Source organism: Falco cherrug, chromosome 15 (genome assembly GCF_023634085.1).
Source record: "Falco cherrug isolate bFalChe1 chromosome 15, bFalChe1.pri, whole genome shotgun sequence".
Taxonomy (NCBI): domain Eukaryota; kingdom Metazoa; phylum Chordata; class Aves; order Falconiformes; family Falconidae; genus Falco; species Falco cherrug.
The window spans coordinates 2,215,271-2,232,168 of record NC_073711.1 but is presented as its reverse complement, the minus strand read 5'-3'; the positions used below and the strand labels follow the sequence as shown (position 1 = coordinate 2,232,168).

Here is a 16,898-nt window from a genome sequence, read left to right as displayed (position 1 = left end):
GCCAGAGCAGGCTGCTCAGTACTGGGCCCAAACTGAGGTTTGAATATTTCCAAGGACAGAGATGCCATGACTCCTCTGGGCAATCTGTTTGAATGCAGTTAAATTTGAAATTCACTATCCACACTTATCTCAACACCTTTTATCTTTATAATTAAAAGTGACTATTAGCAATGTCTGCATGTGGAGATCACACACAGATCCCCAGCCTCACCTGCCCTGGGGGGAGGATGGTGCCTTTCATACCCAAGTCAAACCTCTCCCGTCAGACAGAGGATTGTTGTTGCCAGTGTTTAAAGGAGTATCATCATAAATAATTTGTTTTAAAACAATATCCAGATTTCCAGAACACATGATAGGACTGAATCCACAGAAGTTATAATATTTACTTTGCCTTTTATCACTGATGTTTGGCATTTTCATTTCAATGCAAGCATTAAAACTATAATATCTCCCGACAGTTTTATTTTCCATTTTTTATCATACTTTTATTTTTGTTATAGGCCTGTCTCTGATACCCATTATTTTAAGGTCTAATTACTATCTGATCTTCAGTGCAGACCAGTATTAAAAGGAAAGGGCAAATTGCTTTAGGAGATTAACAATCCAATCAAAAATAACTACCCTACATGTTTTGGTACTGTAACTTCCCCACTTCCTTTTCTTCCCTACATAGCCTACCACTCCAAGGACAGACATTATCATATTCTGCTTCTAACAACAAATACATTATTGTTAAAAGACAAATATGCCCTGTCTATCAAACAACAGAGCAATAAATATGCAAACTGAATAATGCAGAGGCACCTGAAGCCATCGGAACGTCTGTCTGGAAGCAACACTTAAGTTTGTTATGTGCTGTGACTCTACCGGTGTCTTTTCCTTTATAAATAAAAAGATACTAAAATGTGTTTCTTTGTAGTAGTTAACACTGACCACATTATTGCAACAGTGGTAAGAGGCCTGGGAGAGACTGGGTCTGATAGGATCACACAGGTCAGGAATGAATCAGAGGGAGACTGTTTTAGAGGTGGCTGCAAAGATCATAATTGCCAGCAAGAGTAGCTGTGCCTGCAGAAACATCTACCCAAGCCTGCCAATCCGCAGGGGAAACCAGAAAAACACAGGGTATCTGACGGGGACACTGTGCTCAGCAGCAGTAGCTACAATTGCAACAAGAATGGTTTCCTAGTCTAACTTCCCAGGCCATTTTTGGAAAAAGATCCCAGTACTGAAAATAAATGAAGACCTTAAGCTCTTAAATTATTTCCATCTGTACACCAAGTAGGAAGCCTTCACAGTAAGTTGGCAAAAATACTGATTTTAAAACAAAAAGGTAAGGTTGAGTTATCGCTGGAAATTGTTAGCATTGCTCAAGAGAGCCAGCAAATTCTGCATTTGTCTTCAAAACCGGCACTGAGCGGGCAGCAGCTCTGCCAGCCCTCACTGCCTGCAGCCTCCTGCCAGGGGGCTTCACCCCACTGTTGTCCTTTGCCTTTAGGGAGCAAACCAGCCCTGTCACACCACGGCTCCTCTGCAGAAATTCCCTGTCAGGAGGCCAGGTAGTGGTTGCCTCTGTAGAGCAAGCCAGGTAGGATGCTTTGCTGTTCTTCACAGAAAATTCTGCAATGGCCTGCCTCTTGTAGCCATCGGGTCAGCAGTGACACTCCTTCCATCCAGTCACCACAATGGTTTCCCAATTCACGGCATAAATCAATCACATGCATCTGCCTAGTAGTAACTACGCTCGCACTTCCAACTTGTTTAACTGCTTTAACTGAACCTTTATTGCAGTACAATGATTTTAGATTAATACTATTATAAACAGGAGTTGAATGAGCAACCAAACCAGAAGGGGCCTATACCCTGCACTGGTGTTTCACTATCACACGCAGCTGTAGCAAGTGCTGCTATGGAAAGCCAGAAAACGGGACAGGTATGCTTCGGTTCTTGTGATTGTTAAATACATAGGGCAAGAAATGTTAAGAAGAAAAAAATTCAGGGCCAAGTTGTCTGGGCTGTATGAAAAGTTTATTTGTAAAAAGGTTGTGACGATTGTTAAAAACATAAGGTATGAAATGTTAAGAAGAAAAAAAAAAAAGGGGAGGAATTGTAGAGGAATGAAGGCAGGTTAATTAACATTGATAATATATAGCTGTGGGCCAGCTTCAGGGGCGGTGGGTTGGCTGATGGGGATAGTGTGCAGCTGTGGCTGGCTCCTGCTAAGTAGTTATATAGCTGTAAGGGAAGAGAATAAAGTTTAAGTAACAGCCTAGCTTTTTAAAGCTTCTGTAACTCCTGGGGTTATACCAGCCTAGGTCAGTGTCACCTTATCTAGCCATTTTTTTGGGTTTAGACACAAGCCTGCTCTTGTGCTTAATGTTCCCTGATGCTGGAAAGGACCAACAGGACAGTAAGACCCTAAGGACAAGCAATTTTATTCAGCCAGAGTACATTTAAAAACACGTAACAGCTTCTGTTACATGCTAACGGTGCCACAGTTTCACTGTCTCATCTTACTCTGTCAACTTGGTGGCTGAATTATGGTTTTAATATCTTAAGCCTCTACTCTGACTATGATTAGTTGTTGTTTTTTCTGATCTGCACTTTAGAGTAATACATTGTTAGATACTTTATCTGGTTATAACAGAGCATTGCGAAAAGAAAATCTGTTTGCTGTTGTGAGTTATGTATCTCTATGGCCATACATGATCTAAACATGTTCAGAATCTGTGAATTTTTCAGAACATGAGTACAAGTTCCTGATAAAAAAGAAATACATCTTTAAGCTTCATTTTTTTGATTAAAACCGGCAGCACATTTCAGCATTAACACTTTTCCCAGTTTACATATTTTCATCACAACCTCCATTCAAAATGCAGCTTCCATCCATTCTTTACAATCATTCTGCTTTAAATATTTAACGATAAACGTACAAAATACAATATTGGATCAATGTGGCCTTTATTTCACAAGCCATTCCCAAGGGACTACATGCATGCAAACACCTTAACCCATAAATAAGTATGCAGCTGATCAGTCTATGTAATTATCCATAGCTGAGAGAAGACTATAAATGTACTTTACTTTTCAAAATTCAGGAACAATCTAGCAGAGTTTTTTAAGTTGAGCTATCACAGGAGTCAGCAGGTGTTCTATGAATGAAGAATTTGAAAGCTCAGGGTTTCGGCTGTAAGTGTTCCTCAGTTTGAAGAATTTATAAAGGTAAATAGGTGCACGGAGTAATAATGGAAAATTCCATTTAATACAGGACAAAAGAAGGGCGGATGCAGATATATTCTTAATGAAGGGAACAAAGCTTGACAAGGAGCTGACAGACTAGCCAGTACCTTCAGGTTTTCGGGGTAGGTAACTTTCCCAAGCTGAATCAATCTATGGACTGTGCAAATCACAGGGGCACAAAAACCTGCCTTCCACCAAATCAAGTTAAACACTTCTCCCACCACACCTATTCAGACTTGATATGCCCCAGCTTCTTTCCTGTATGTCTAATTTGTTCCACAGAACTGCCAGGTAGCCCCAGTCTCTTCCTTCACGAGCATTTTGATAACAAACAGAGGGTTACACTGATTCAGGAGGCTCGTTTGCTAGCAGGATGGGATTTTCAAGCAAAGGTTTCCAGGCTCTGAAGTCCACAATTCAAAATGCACTGCTATGTGAAGATACCTAATCAAATTCTAATCTAGCTGGGGAGAGCTAAATTCTTAGAAGTTTTAAACTTCTAAGGAAAATAACTAAGCTACAAGTTTTTATAGCTCTCCAGCTTAAGTATAATTTTTGAAAGCATACAAAGTTGAGGTAACTGAAATAGAATGATACTTTAATGATGCTTTGCCCATTAGGTTATTAAAGAGATCAGTCAATTTGTTTCACTTGCTTTTAATTATCTTCTGTGGAGTCATTCTGGTTTTATACTGGTGTAAACACATCACATCCCATGCTGTTTAATTTCCTTAAAGATTTTGTTTGCCTGTTTCTAATTTTATGAGGACTTTAACTTCCAGGTGTTTAAATCAGCAATGAAAGAAAAAGATGATCATCTTACACTGCAATAGAATCAATCCAAACTATATTTTAACTTTATGAGTGTTCGTTTTCTTATATCAGCAATTCCCAGTCAGCAGTCTCAGGCAAGATAGCCTGACACTTTTAACCATATAAATACCATGATTTTGAAATAACTGTAGGCTTCTGCTTGTTATTGCTTAAGATTCAACAGAGGATGCATTGTAAATGGGCCTTCAAGGAAACCAATTCTATTATTGCTGCTAGCTGGGGCAATGACAACCATCCTGAAAGTAAAATTACTGCCATTAAATCAAGAAACTAATTAGAATCAGATCATCAAGTTCATTTTCTGCTGGAAACTTGGTCTACCGGCATGGGGTAGAATGATTTACTCAAGAGTACATATCAGAGCTGAGCCAATCCTATTGGGTTAGTGTATTTCTGATATTCAAGCTGACTGAAAGCAGCTCAGCAGTTCAAGAAGGTTCACAGGCACTTGTGGTAGCTAGATCTGGGCTAGCAACTCTCACGAAGAAGAAGGTTGGGAACATGCAGATTTGGAAATCTGGTTCATGCCTGTGCATGGAGTCAAAAGGAATCAGACTCTAATCTTCCTCCATAATCGCAAGTGTACATGGAGCCTTCAGATGACTGCATCAAAACCAAAGGCACTACTTTTGCTTTTCCCACCCTTTTTCATTATTGAGATCCCTCCATCCCTAAACTCTGACAGTAAAGATCAACATGGTATCATATGGAAAGGATTACAGTTTGACTATGCTCAAGCTTCTAAAATAAAGAGAAAATCTCTCTAGTTCACATAACAAGATATTAACTGCATTTGGCAATATTTGTGAGATACTTGCTGAAAATCCTCTTTCATACACAGGCACTGGAAATCCCCTGCACACGTCGTTTAACTTGTCTGCCAAACTCAATGTCAGCTTCCTGCTGTCTATCTTCTCCCTCTGTAGGTGGTTCAGCTACTCAGAAGGTGCATAATTATTTCATGAATATCCTTCAGTAAGCTTATTAAACTTGGGAAAAAAGCATAGGACTTTTAAAGTTCTGATCTCATACATACTTGAGAATGCTGTGATATGGTGATTCACTCAAAATGATAACCAATTAGACAACTTTTCATTATCAAAAGATAATAATGAAAAAGATAATGAATAAGAGGATGTATCTTGTCATAGAAAGAAGTGCTGCAGTTAGAATTCAGGAGTCTTGGTTGTCATTCTCTCTGACCTTAAAGGAGTCATGTACTCTTTAAGCCTTTGACTTCCCACCTATAACGTGGCAACACTAATACTAAGACATTTTGCATGTCTTTTGAGAGCAATTAAATGTTTTGAATGTTCTTCAAAATTATATGAGTCAGTGCAAAATGTGTTCCCACATGTATACTTAATTGGTTTTTAACAATATTTTAGGCATATGCGTGCCTATGTGTCTAATATGAACTCTCACTCAGCCTGTAGTAACTGGAGACCAAAGAAAAACCACCAAAATTTACATCTATGAGGTCCAATCTATTAATGGGACTTCAGAGTTATCAATTCTACAATTGTGATTTCTTTATAACCAACACACACTGAAGGGAATGATAAATTTACTTAATAGCTGCAGCATTATTGAACACACAGTCTAGTGGAACTTTCCACAAAGCACCGAGTGGTTTGCCTGATCGCTTCCAGCTACCTATCCCACAGGAGTTGGAAACATCAGCCATGTTTCAAGGAAGCTGCTGGTAAGAATATAATAGCTTAACCAATACAATGAAAATCACTATTTAAGATTATGGAGGCTGTATTTATTGAGAAGGTCTGTCTTAGACTAGGATACTAAAGTCCTCAAACATCTGCACACACATACATACACAGTTAAGTGGCAGAAACTGGTTGCTCAAGTTGAGATTTTCATCCAGTTTCTGAGTTCTCAAACAGTCCCAGAAAAGGAAGACAGAAGTTGTTTCTCCAAAAATACAATCACCTGAAACAACTCACCTTACCAATAAGGAAATGCTCCGAGCATCATTGATGTTCCTTCTTCCAGGCCACAACATTTCTCAGAAATAAGCCTGCCTTCAGAGGAGATTACAAAGATGTCAAAATGGTGTTCTCTGAACGAACTACAAAATCACTCCACCTTCTCCAGTAGAAATAATATTCCACCAATAAAAGAATTAGAAAAACAGAAAAAGCCTTGGCTAATATGACTTACAGCACATGTAGGACATTTCAATACAGCAACGACTAATATCACAAAAGCTGGTGAAAGAACAAATAAACACTGTGTTTTTACAATAGATGGATATATGATGGGTTAAACAGTGTGTCAATATGAAAAGCTGCAATTTCTAAATTAAGGCATTTTCTGAACTATCAAAACAATTTATCACTTTGAAGCAAATTCTGAAAGATTCCCAAGAGAGTCAACCTATTAGTGAAGAAAACTGATTAATATGTCTACTATCGATCTGTTGAAAGTGTATGATGACTTTGCCTTTTCCTTTGAAAGCTCTCCCCACAGCAACACACTGGGAATTCATCAGGATGGTCCACAAGGAAATCATTAAGCAAAAATTATAAAAGGAGAGAATAAAATGAAGAAAATCTCAAACATTTACTCTATGGGTTTCCCAGCTCTCTTCTTTCACAGGAATTCATGTCATGTTCAGGAAAAAAACCCCAACCCATCCATCTAAGGGAATGCTTTGTTCCTCCGAAGCACAATGATAAACCACTGGCCTCAAATACCCAACTATTTAAAGGATCTTCTTGAACGCACCTACAATAACTAACTCTGAATGGGGAAAAATTAAAATGAACTGATGCAAACATGTATACAAGGATGCAGACTGAGTTTAAAAAACACCACCTTTGTGCACCTCTGAAAGCAAGAGGATCTTGCATTGGAACTTTCTTATGCTCAAGTTGCTGTTGTAAGCAGCACTGAATCCATTCAGATACAAAAAGATCAAGACTATTGTGAAAGATGTGATTTAGAGATTCAGTCCCATCCCATCTTAGGTTTAGGATCAGCAGACAGACAATTCCAAGTGAAGTACTCTGAGAAATCAAGAGTGGATCTAATTCTTAACTCTCCTCCACTACAAGTTTTACTTCCTCTGAAAGAAATTACTTTCAAACGCCTGGTCAGTCTCCTCTGCTCTTCAGACAGCACTTCCCACAGCTGTGTCCCTTCTCCAACAGGTCTTTATGTCTCTGTTGAAGAGCTCAGATGCTTCCGCAGAAATGGAAATACATATGTACATACATATATGAATAGATATTTCATAATGCTGTCTAATGGAACTTTATTGCATTTTCAGATGTTTTCCCACAAGGTTATTGCAATTTCTTGCTACTGTAAGGAGAAAGGACTCACAAGGAAATCCGCAATCTATGCATGCAGTTTGCATTGAAATGCACCCAAAAATGGCAAGGTAAATGTTTGCTATTTACCACCACGTTAGGACACGCAGTGAGTAACAATATTTGTCCAGCTGAAAGCGCAAAGCAACATTAGGAAGACAGTTACGATACCCGGAATTTAGCCTATGCACTGAGGCTAATACCAAGCCTTGGAATGCAGCTTTGTGATCACAAGTGGTAATTTCTGTTTTGTGTCTCATCCTAAGGACAACCTTTCCTCACGTTACGCTGGGGAAGGCATAAAACACTCTCCAGCATCTCACAGAAGCAACACATTGTACAAAAGCTTGGCATAAAAAGACACTTGTCATGCTCTTCACAAAGGATCTTTACTAGATATTTCTCCCCCGGGTGGTTACCAAGTCTGGCCAAGACAAAAGCATACCTGCCTGCAGAGATGCTACTGTGACCAAGGACAAGATAGTAAGAGACAGTCTGCATCTTTTTTTCACAAAAGATTTTTAGTCTTCTTTTCCACACCATGAAGCCTAGTGAAAATGCAGCTAATTGTGGTTTCCTACTACCAACCATAGCATAATTAAGAACGGCTACCTATAAATATAGGTTTACAATTTTTTCTGTCTGAAACTTAGTGGACAGTTTTAACATTTAATTTGTATGCACACTTCTGATCTGCCATGGACACCAGCCAGTCTCCAGCAACTTTAAGCAAAGATCAATCCATTTCCTAATTAGAGATGTGAATTAATGGAAACTGAAATGACCATTTTAAATACAGCAGGCCCTAAATGATGACTTCCTGAGATGCTGCGTGCCCTAGAGCATTTTCTTTGTAATATTTTCAAACTATCCACTCTCATCAGTGATTTATGGTGTCTAGGTGCTGCCTGGCAGTACTTTGAATGTCTGTGCTGATAAAGAAAACCTTATTGTATCTTGAACTGTCAACAAATGCTTTGAAATTTCCTAAGAGTTCTTGCATTTGTCCTTCATATTTCCAGAGTTAAAAAAGCCAACCTCAAACTACCTGCCTTTCATATAGAATAATGCTTATGAGCATCTCATTAATGAGTCACATTAACTTTCTCCACCATCAGAATATGCGTAATTCCATTGGCCTCACACCATAATTCTCCAACTGGATACTGAATCTCGTTGTGACAGCCCAATTAGTTCTGCTGGCAACATTAATGAGATTATGATTATTTGAGAAACATACCTAGCAAGTATGAATTCTTATGCAGCCCTCTGGTTAAAAGGGATATTACAACTTTAATAGAAGGAGACATCAAAAAGCACTTACCCACACAAAGGAATTCAACAATTGTGTTTAAATTTAATTTAACATATGATAAAGAGACGAGCTGGAGTAAAAGCCTGTCACTGCTTCTCACATAATATTATTTATGGCTCTGTATAGGACCAACTCCATGACATTAGCAGATGGAAATCGTAATACCTTCTGACACAACTGGGTTGAGCCATCTATTATCACCCACAAATCCTTTAAAAACAAATCCTGGTTCAAATAATTATGCTGTTCAATATATTAACTTCCCAACAAGAGGAACCACAGTGATAAAATGACCTGGTTTAGGGAAGACCAGTGAAAAGAATGATCTGTATCCCAGGCTTCAAATCAAAAGCCTTTAATATTAGGATCACACTCTCCACTGAATAAATGTCAGAGAAATAAACTTGATAGAACAATATATTTTCCATGGTTTAAAATTATGAATTTTAAAAAGGATCAAGAACATGGAACTACAAAGTCTTTAACCTCTAGGGAATAAATTCAAATACCAACCAGGTCAGCAATAATCTAATGTCAGCTGTTACCACTAAAAAAAATGGACAATGATATATAATGAAGAATCAAGCTGCCAGGGAGGTATTTAGTGGGAACTGTGAGGATCTGCGTTACTCTTAGTTATTCTGTGCATCTTGATTAGAATTTTAAAGAAAAGGTAATGCTTCTCCCAACCCTATTTCACCACCATTTATAACCCAGAGCATGAAAACTGTCAGCTTACCTCTTAGATTCTTCCAGATACTGATCTTATTCAGCTTGGGTGCTTGCTAGCTTGTTTGCAACATTACTTTCCTGAGAAAGAAAATATAACAGTTGATGAAAGGTGAATCTTTGGGTTGGAGAGGTTTAGTACACAATGCAGATTTTGCTGATCTACCTAGCATATAGTTCCTTAATCACATTTTCCTCCCTCTGTAGTTTTGACAGCCTAAGTCTCATTGGTATTCAGCTGACTCCCACCTCCAGCAGTATGGATAACTGCCCCTTCCATTTGCAGTGGCACACCTGACCACTACTATAATCTGTATGGATGGCAAATGTAAAAGAAATGTTAGTCACATCTAAATTATTTTAATTTTTTTGAAGCAAGCTAGATGAAAAGGGCCAGCGCCAAGCACTCCACTGTCTGCAGAAAGCAGTGAACAACCGAATCCGAGAACATTTGAATATGTGCTCAGACCTGTTTACATCCTTTTGCTTTACACTCCACTGCACCAATGCATTTATTTACTCTTCTGCAACACTGCGGATCTATCTCATTATGCTGGCCAAAGTTTCTTTATATGATAGGTATAGCTGCAGCACAGAGTTGTCTCTTTCAAGGGAAACACCATCCACGTAAGCTGCTAACACCCCATGCTGCACTGCATCAAACAGGAGGGAAGCCAAGAGCTGTGTCCTAGAGCTCTCAGTGGAGGTGAGACCTTGGCCAGTTGGTCCAAACACCATGCGAGGTGCTTGTCAGGATACAGCCCCCCGTGACTTACACGTGGCAGACATGCACCACACTATGCACCCCAGAACCAAAGAATAAGCTTTTCTTGATAAAAATAACGACTTCACTGAAAGAAAAAGAGTGAAAACCTGAAATAGCAACATTAAAGATATGTGTGTATATATAAATATATACATGTGTACATATATGTATACAGCAGAACCGGTTTTATCCACAATGTAACCTGTTGAAACTAGACCTCAGGCTACAGGTGGATCTCACCCCCTAAAACACAGGCTGCTTGCACCTTACCCCCGTGGCAGGGTCCGCCCCAGGGCCGCAGCCCCCGCCATGGCGCCCCCCCGGGGCACCCCCCCCACGGCCCGCGCCACCCCGCCCGTGCCCGGCCCCCACGCCCGGCGGCAGCGGGGCCCGGCCCGCCAGAGCTTTAACCAAGGGCTCCCTCGGCCCCTGGCTGCATCTGAGGCCGATGGCGGCCGTTGCCGCTCAGGACCCCCCGCAGCGCCGCTAGGCCCCGGCAGAGCCCCATCGGCCCTCGGTGCCCGCAGCCCGGGCGGGGCGGAGCCGCAGCCGAGGGCAGCCGGGCCTCCCGCCCCCGTGCCTCAGGCGGAGCCGGCGAGAGGCCGCCGGGCCCGGGCTGCCGGCGCTGCTCCCCTCGGCCCAGCCAGGGTGAGCCGGGGCCGCCAGCGGGGTCGGCCCCGCGCCCCCCCGGCCCCTCCGTGCTGCGGTTGGCAGCGCAGCGCCCTGGGCGGCTGGCCGTGCCGAAGCGGGTCGGGGCCGGGGCCGGCTCTCGGTAAGGAGCCCCGCTGCGAGGAGAGGCGGGCGCCCCGGGGCCGGCGGGAGGGCGCAGCTCCGGGCGGGAGCGGAGCGCGGCGGGGCAGGGCTGCCCGCCACAGCCCGGACCGCGGCTGAGGGGACGGCGGCGCTGGCGGGCGCGGTCCTGCCACCAGGCCCCGGGGCTGGCGGGAGGGCCCGGGGCGGGCCGTGTGGTAAAAGGTAGCCTCAAGGCCAGGTTCGCGGTAGGGTTTTCTAAAAAGACATTTGTCAGTGGAAGCGTGTGTTAAATCGGTTTGAAAAATGCGGTTTTTAGCCTGGAGTGTGAAATGAAAGAAACCCAACACACCACAAACAACCCAGCCCCCCACCTGTGTTGCTTCTGGGTTTTAACTTGAAGGTGCACGGAGGAGAGTATCTTAATTGGCAGTAATTTGGAGGAAGTGACGGTTTTTCACGAGTGGGCTGTGTTACATCTGTGCCTCCTGAGAGGGGGGAGCCTCGTTCCCTCAGGTGCCTCCCGAGCCCAGTGACATGTCGCAAGCTCAGTGACATGTCGCGGCAGCCCCTTCTGCCGCGCCAAGGGTTTGTCACCGTGTCGGTAGGACAGAGCCATCCTTAGCAAAGCGATTGGAACTGTTTTGTGGCTTCTCTTTTTCAGAACCCTTACTGAAGCACTAAGCTCGCTTTCTGCCAGTCTGTGAAGGTGGGTATTACCTCAGCCTTGTGAGGAACAAAAGCTGTATGATAGCAGATGGGGCTTTAAAGTTGTCTGTAAAAATGTTTTATTTGCTCTTTATAAGTATACTTAATGCTTCCAAGTTATTTATCTGCTGGTGTTGTAACAAATACCTATTTTTCAATGTGAAAATGAGCTAGTATCGGTCATATCTGATATTATGAAGCCTTTCTAGTTCAGCCAGTCTTGTTACTTGCTGAAATTCATCTCGCTCCGCAACCATCCCCGTGCTGTTTATGCAGCTGTGACTCCTTAGGCAGGCTGGAACACTGACTCTCTTCTTGAATTTCCTGTTTTCTTCAGTAGACCTGATCCTAATAACCAATCTCCAGCCTGAATCAGTGGTGAATAATGAACAAAAGAGTTACTTAATGTTTATTAATCTTTAAAATTTAGGTCAGAACAGTTCTTTAATTTTTGGGACCGTGTTAAAACAAAAAGGAAACTTGGATCTAGAAATTTGGCGCAACAGATGAGTTTTGGAAGTCTAGCCTTGGGAATGATGTCCTGAATTTGTTGAAGGGGCACAGGGTCTTTACACAGCAGGCAGAAAGACTTTGGCAGCAATATGGCATGTAAAACAGGCAGCATAGCATATTCAGTAGGGAAGTGGCCAAACTCAGCACCTTTAAAACGAAGCTGCCCAAACCCCGGTAACAAACACCAGTGGCATATCTGAGTTTCAGGCATGACAAGAAGTGCCTTTGTCTACCTGCTGTTAGCACGCTGGGGTTCCCATGCTTCTCATGAAGCAGCCATGGCTGACTGCTGCAAGCATCTTTCCGGAGGGATGTTGCCCATACATTTACTGTCCTTAGTTTCTGAGGGTAGGGAAGACATTGAAGCAAAATTATTCAGGACAAAGTTATTTAGGTCCTTAAATTCAAAGGAAGAAGGGGTATCACATCATTCTAATTAAAAAAAAAAAAAGGATAAAATAAGTAAGAACAAAGATTTAAAATAAATCAGTTACATGATAGGGAATTACCTTAGGTCTGTTTTGTTCCTGGAGCTTGAATCTAGGGAACTTTATTTCTCTTTTTCACATTGAGAGTGTGATCCCTCATTCGAGAGCATCAGCTGGCTTATGTTTTCATCTTAATGAAAGGCTATGTTTTCGTCTTAATTATCTAGATAAAATCTAAACAGAACAAGGTTTGCATTTCTGAGTGGCAAAAGGCTTAATAATTAGGAAAAACTGGTGTTTTCAGGGTTTTTTTTTTTTGTTTTCATGAATGATTTTATCCAAGTGTTACTGTAATTCACTACAAATGTGAAAGGGACACTGCTCAGAATTCATTGCTAGTGGTCAATGGTAATTGTTATTGAAGGCTTACCCAGCAGATCTGCATGTGCACTACTTTGATCAGCAGTAGTGCTTTGAAGGGTGTTGCCTTGATGTAGGGTGCTGATTAGGTAGTTATTTCATTCACCTGTTGTGGAGGCTAAATTGGGTGTGAACTGAGCTGTAGTAGTCCTCCATATGTCCCCCATTGCTATAAGTAATCCAGTCATTCTTCCTGTATAAATGTATTTGTTACATGCTGTTGTTTTTATTTGCCGTGCTGCACCATGACAACTGCCTCGGCAGATAGCTCTGGTAGCTACACAAAGAGGCCAATGGAATTGAGCAGAAGTTACAGCAGCTCTGGTTTGGACTATGCAGAAGATATCTTTGAGTCCTTCAGCGAGGAGGAAGAAGCCTGCAGGCAGTGGGAAAGCAAACCATCTGAATCGTATTGTTCCACAGAAGATTTAGAGGGGTCTGCTGTGTCAGATACGTTGGACAGCGTGTCGAGGTTAGCAGGCCAAAATCATGCAGGTATGCGGAGCTTACCATGTGCGAGACCTACCTTTCACATCTTTAAATCAGTGCAGCAGAGACTTGAATCAGCAAAAATAAAACCGTAAGATTTGCGTACAGTGTTCTTGCTGTGCAAAGTATGCTGACTAGATCTGTGTTATGTGCTCTGTGGATCTGCTGATAACTACATGCAGAAGGGTATGATTTGGTCGTGGAAACCCTTCCTTAGTGATCTTGTGATGCTGAAATTCTGTTGGCACGGTAAAAAAAAAAAATAATCTGCAAGATATCTTGACTGAGTTACCATGTATAAAAAGTAGTCAGGCTGTAAAATAATTTTTCCAAGGGCACAGGGAAAGTTTCAGGACCTGAAATCTTAAAAGAGGGCTAGGTAGTATCTTAAGGCTGTATCAGATGAGTGATAAAGAAGCAGACAGCAGGACATAAGCTAACTCTCTTAATGTCATGTTAGGTTTTCTTTTGTCTTTGTGGGTTTCTCTGTCATTCTCATACATTCTCCTTTTCTCCAAGTTTAGTCTGGCAAGTATTGTGAGTACTTGAAGAGATGAATATTTCTGTAAAATCTTTTTAATTTGGGAGCTTGTCAGCATATACAAACGTTATAGCCTTAAAGATTACCTACGGTACTTTTAATATGTTTTTAAAACTAGTGTAGATTTAAAATATATTTTAATGTTTACTAGCTGTTACTCTTGTAATCTGATTCTACTCAGTTCAACTTGATCAGCTGGCATATACCAATATATAATTAGCCTTGTCTACACTTTAAAATTGGGAAGCTGTTTCTTTTCCTACTATAGACAAGTCCACTAGAGATGTACCTCCTGTCCCTCATCTATCTAACATGTTCATGTGGGTGGTTGTTGGTTGTTTTTTTTTCACTCTGCAGTAATATTGTTAAGAATCCTTTAAAAATACTGTTTAGGCATGAAATCCCAACAATACTGGACAAAATTTGCCATCAAATATACATGAAGTAAACCCTGTTTATTGTAGCACAGAATATAGCATTAGGTATCAGTGCTTCAGAAATCTGAATAAAGGATGATCATTGCCTTGGCGTCAATTTATGCTACATTGATACAATTGAACATCGTCTAATGGATTTAACAGTTTTGCTTTTCTACAGTTTATAGGTTTTAATAAACCATTTGCTTCTGGGGTATAACAGGGTTTTTTAAATTATTGCATGTCTAACCATTGAAATCATTATTTCTGGTGTCAAGGAGTGCATGCTAGGAGGAATCCTTGCTGTGTGCGTAGAGGTTTTTTTAATAAGTATTACCACTTTTTATCTTTACAAGGTTAATGTTTCATAAAATTATGGAGTCTTCTGAATACTACTAGGGAATATTTCATAGAAAAATATTTTGGGAAATTGATTGCTTTCTATGGTATATATCTTACAGAGAACAGCATATATATATAATAAAAGCTATAGAAAACCTGTCATGCTGGTGTCCCCGTAGGGACACACAATTTCCTTGTATAAACCCACTGAATTTGCTGTTGGTATCCTGAAAACAAAGTAGAGAGGTCAGGTGTTTCCTGAGTGTCCTCGGTATTTGGAAGTAGGACCATGCTGTATGCATCTTGCTGTCAGTGGCAGTGACTTTTCAGGCCTCTTAAGTCTTCTGTCTTTTTGCATTTATTTGCTTTCCTGTCTTTGGTGTTTCCTTAGCTTCTGCAGAACTGGACTTGTACTGGAACAAGCTGGAGAACAGGGAGCTGATACGGATGTTTTATTGCCCCTGTCCCACATGATTTTTCACTTGGATCAGTACCTTGCGACAGTTCAGCTGAGCTCCTGAGGGTATTTGTACTGCCACAGATGAAGACCCTGTGCAAGGCTGAAAATAAGTGATGGGGCTCCATGAGGGAGGACATAGATTGAGGTTAAGTTAGCATTACAGATAAAATTGAATGTGACAACAAGCTGTAAGCAGGAGTTTGTTTTTCTCAGTGCATCCTATATTGTTGTTCAGTAGCGTGATTAGAAATGAGCAAGATGAGAACTTTGTGGGACAGAAGCTTGCTCAGCGTTTCACCCCAAAGTCACTGATACCTGTGTAGTCCTGTGGTTTGGGGTTTCTTTTCCCTCGACAGGGAAAACTGTCACTTTTGAACGGATTATTTGCCTCCTGCTTTGTTTTTCTGCAGTCCTGCTTTCTTTACAATGTATGTTCAAAGCTACCTTTTTTCATTGCAGATGAACATTCTGAAGTAGCGGATTCTGCAGCTACGGAAGGAGGTGTCATGGGAAAATGGATTGATCTAAAAAACAAAGAAGCTGGCATTAAGCAAGACAAATTTATCATCAAAACTCATGCTGGTGAGTTCAGTAACTTCAGTAGAGGTAATAATTCTTGTTCCTTTTGAAAGGAGGTGTAAACTTTTAACTAGACTTAAATTTTATATACAAGCTGTTAAAGTTAAGCCAGGTAATTAGCCTGGCTTAATGAACCAGGTAATTAAGTATGCAGTTCCTCTCTTATGCTTTCTCAGAAGGCAGTTTGGCTCCCATAGCGCGCATGGCTCTGATGCTTCTGACATAGTGACATTATCCTAGTGATACATTATGACAAGATCTGGATAAATACATTAAAAAACTGTATCCATATTTTAAATTTAACTGTAATCATGAAAATTTTACTGGACTGTTTAGTTTTTCTCTTTTTCTCTTCAGCTGTACAGGTACTAGGTGTGTGATTGGTTGGGGTTTTTTTCCCCTCCAAAATAAACAGACTTCAGAATTTATTGTGTGAAATGTTTTCCCCCTCCCCTTGTTAATGCGTTGTGTTAATTATGGAATTACTTGTTTGCCATGTTTTAGTTCCTTTCCCAAGCTGAGGGAGGCAGCAGGACACCAATTTTGGCAAGAACAATGGAGCAGCTTTAACCAACACAATGATGTGTAGTGTATGGAGGAGGAGAGGGAAAGGGAGGAAGGAAGGTTGCTGTTTGCATATACTGGTTATGCAAGCAACGGTGAGAGCAGATGGTGGGATCCAAGTCCTGCTTAAGTCGTTCTAAAAAGTGGGTCAGAGATACTATTTTTAATTTTAAAAAAGAGCAAGAAAGCTGTAGTTGAGCAAAAAATAATTGAAGCAGAAGGGGAATCTTCCTGTCTGTGTGTACATGAAAAGTGAACTAACTCAGAAGTTTTGTAGGTCACCTGTAAGACATTAACCTGGGAGATCCTCCTGCCTAGTTACTTTATGGCATTGTATTTGCATACAAACATCCTCAAACCGTCCATAAAACATGGGAAAACATGACCTAGGATCATTTTTAGGCTATTCTTGGTTGTATAGCTCATTCACAACAGTGGTGAGTCAATGTTATGAGTTTCTGACTCATCTTCA

The 16,898-nt window shown here is 41.0% G+C and overlaps 1 protein-coding gene and 1 long non-coding RNA gene across 9 annotated transcripts in view; one reads left to right on the top strand and one right to left on the bottom strand.

The window, feature by feature from the left end:
* LOC114016611 (uncharacterized) overlaps positions 1-10,568 on the bottom strand; it is a 56,610-nt gene extending 46,042 nt beyond the window's left edge. For both annotated transcript variants that reach the window (XR_003561155.2, XR_008735222.1), the window contains exons 1-2: positions 9,461-10,568; positions 6,036-6,113 (exon numbers count right to left, since the gene is read on the bottom strand). This is a non-coding gene — a long non-coding RNA (uncharacterized LOC114016611). The remainder of the gene's footprint in view (positions 1-6,035; positions 6,114-9,460) is intronic.
* A 2,712-nt stretch (positions 10,569-13,280) lies between these two features.
* The window catches only part of C15H8orf48 (chromosome 15 C8orf48 homolog), a 114,309-nt gene continuing 110,691 nt past the window's right edge, over positions 13,281-16,898 (top strand). For all 7 annotated transcript variants that reach the window (XM_055727121.1, XM_055727120.1, XM_055727123.1 and 4 more), the window contains exons 1-2: positions 13,281-13,530; positions 15,743-15,865. In XM_055727121.1, the coding sequence (XP_055583096.1) occupies positions 13,281-13,530; positions 15,743-15,865 (373 nt within the window). The remainder of the gene's footprint in view (positions 13,531-15,742; positions 15,866-16,898) is intronic.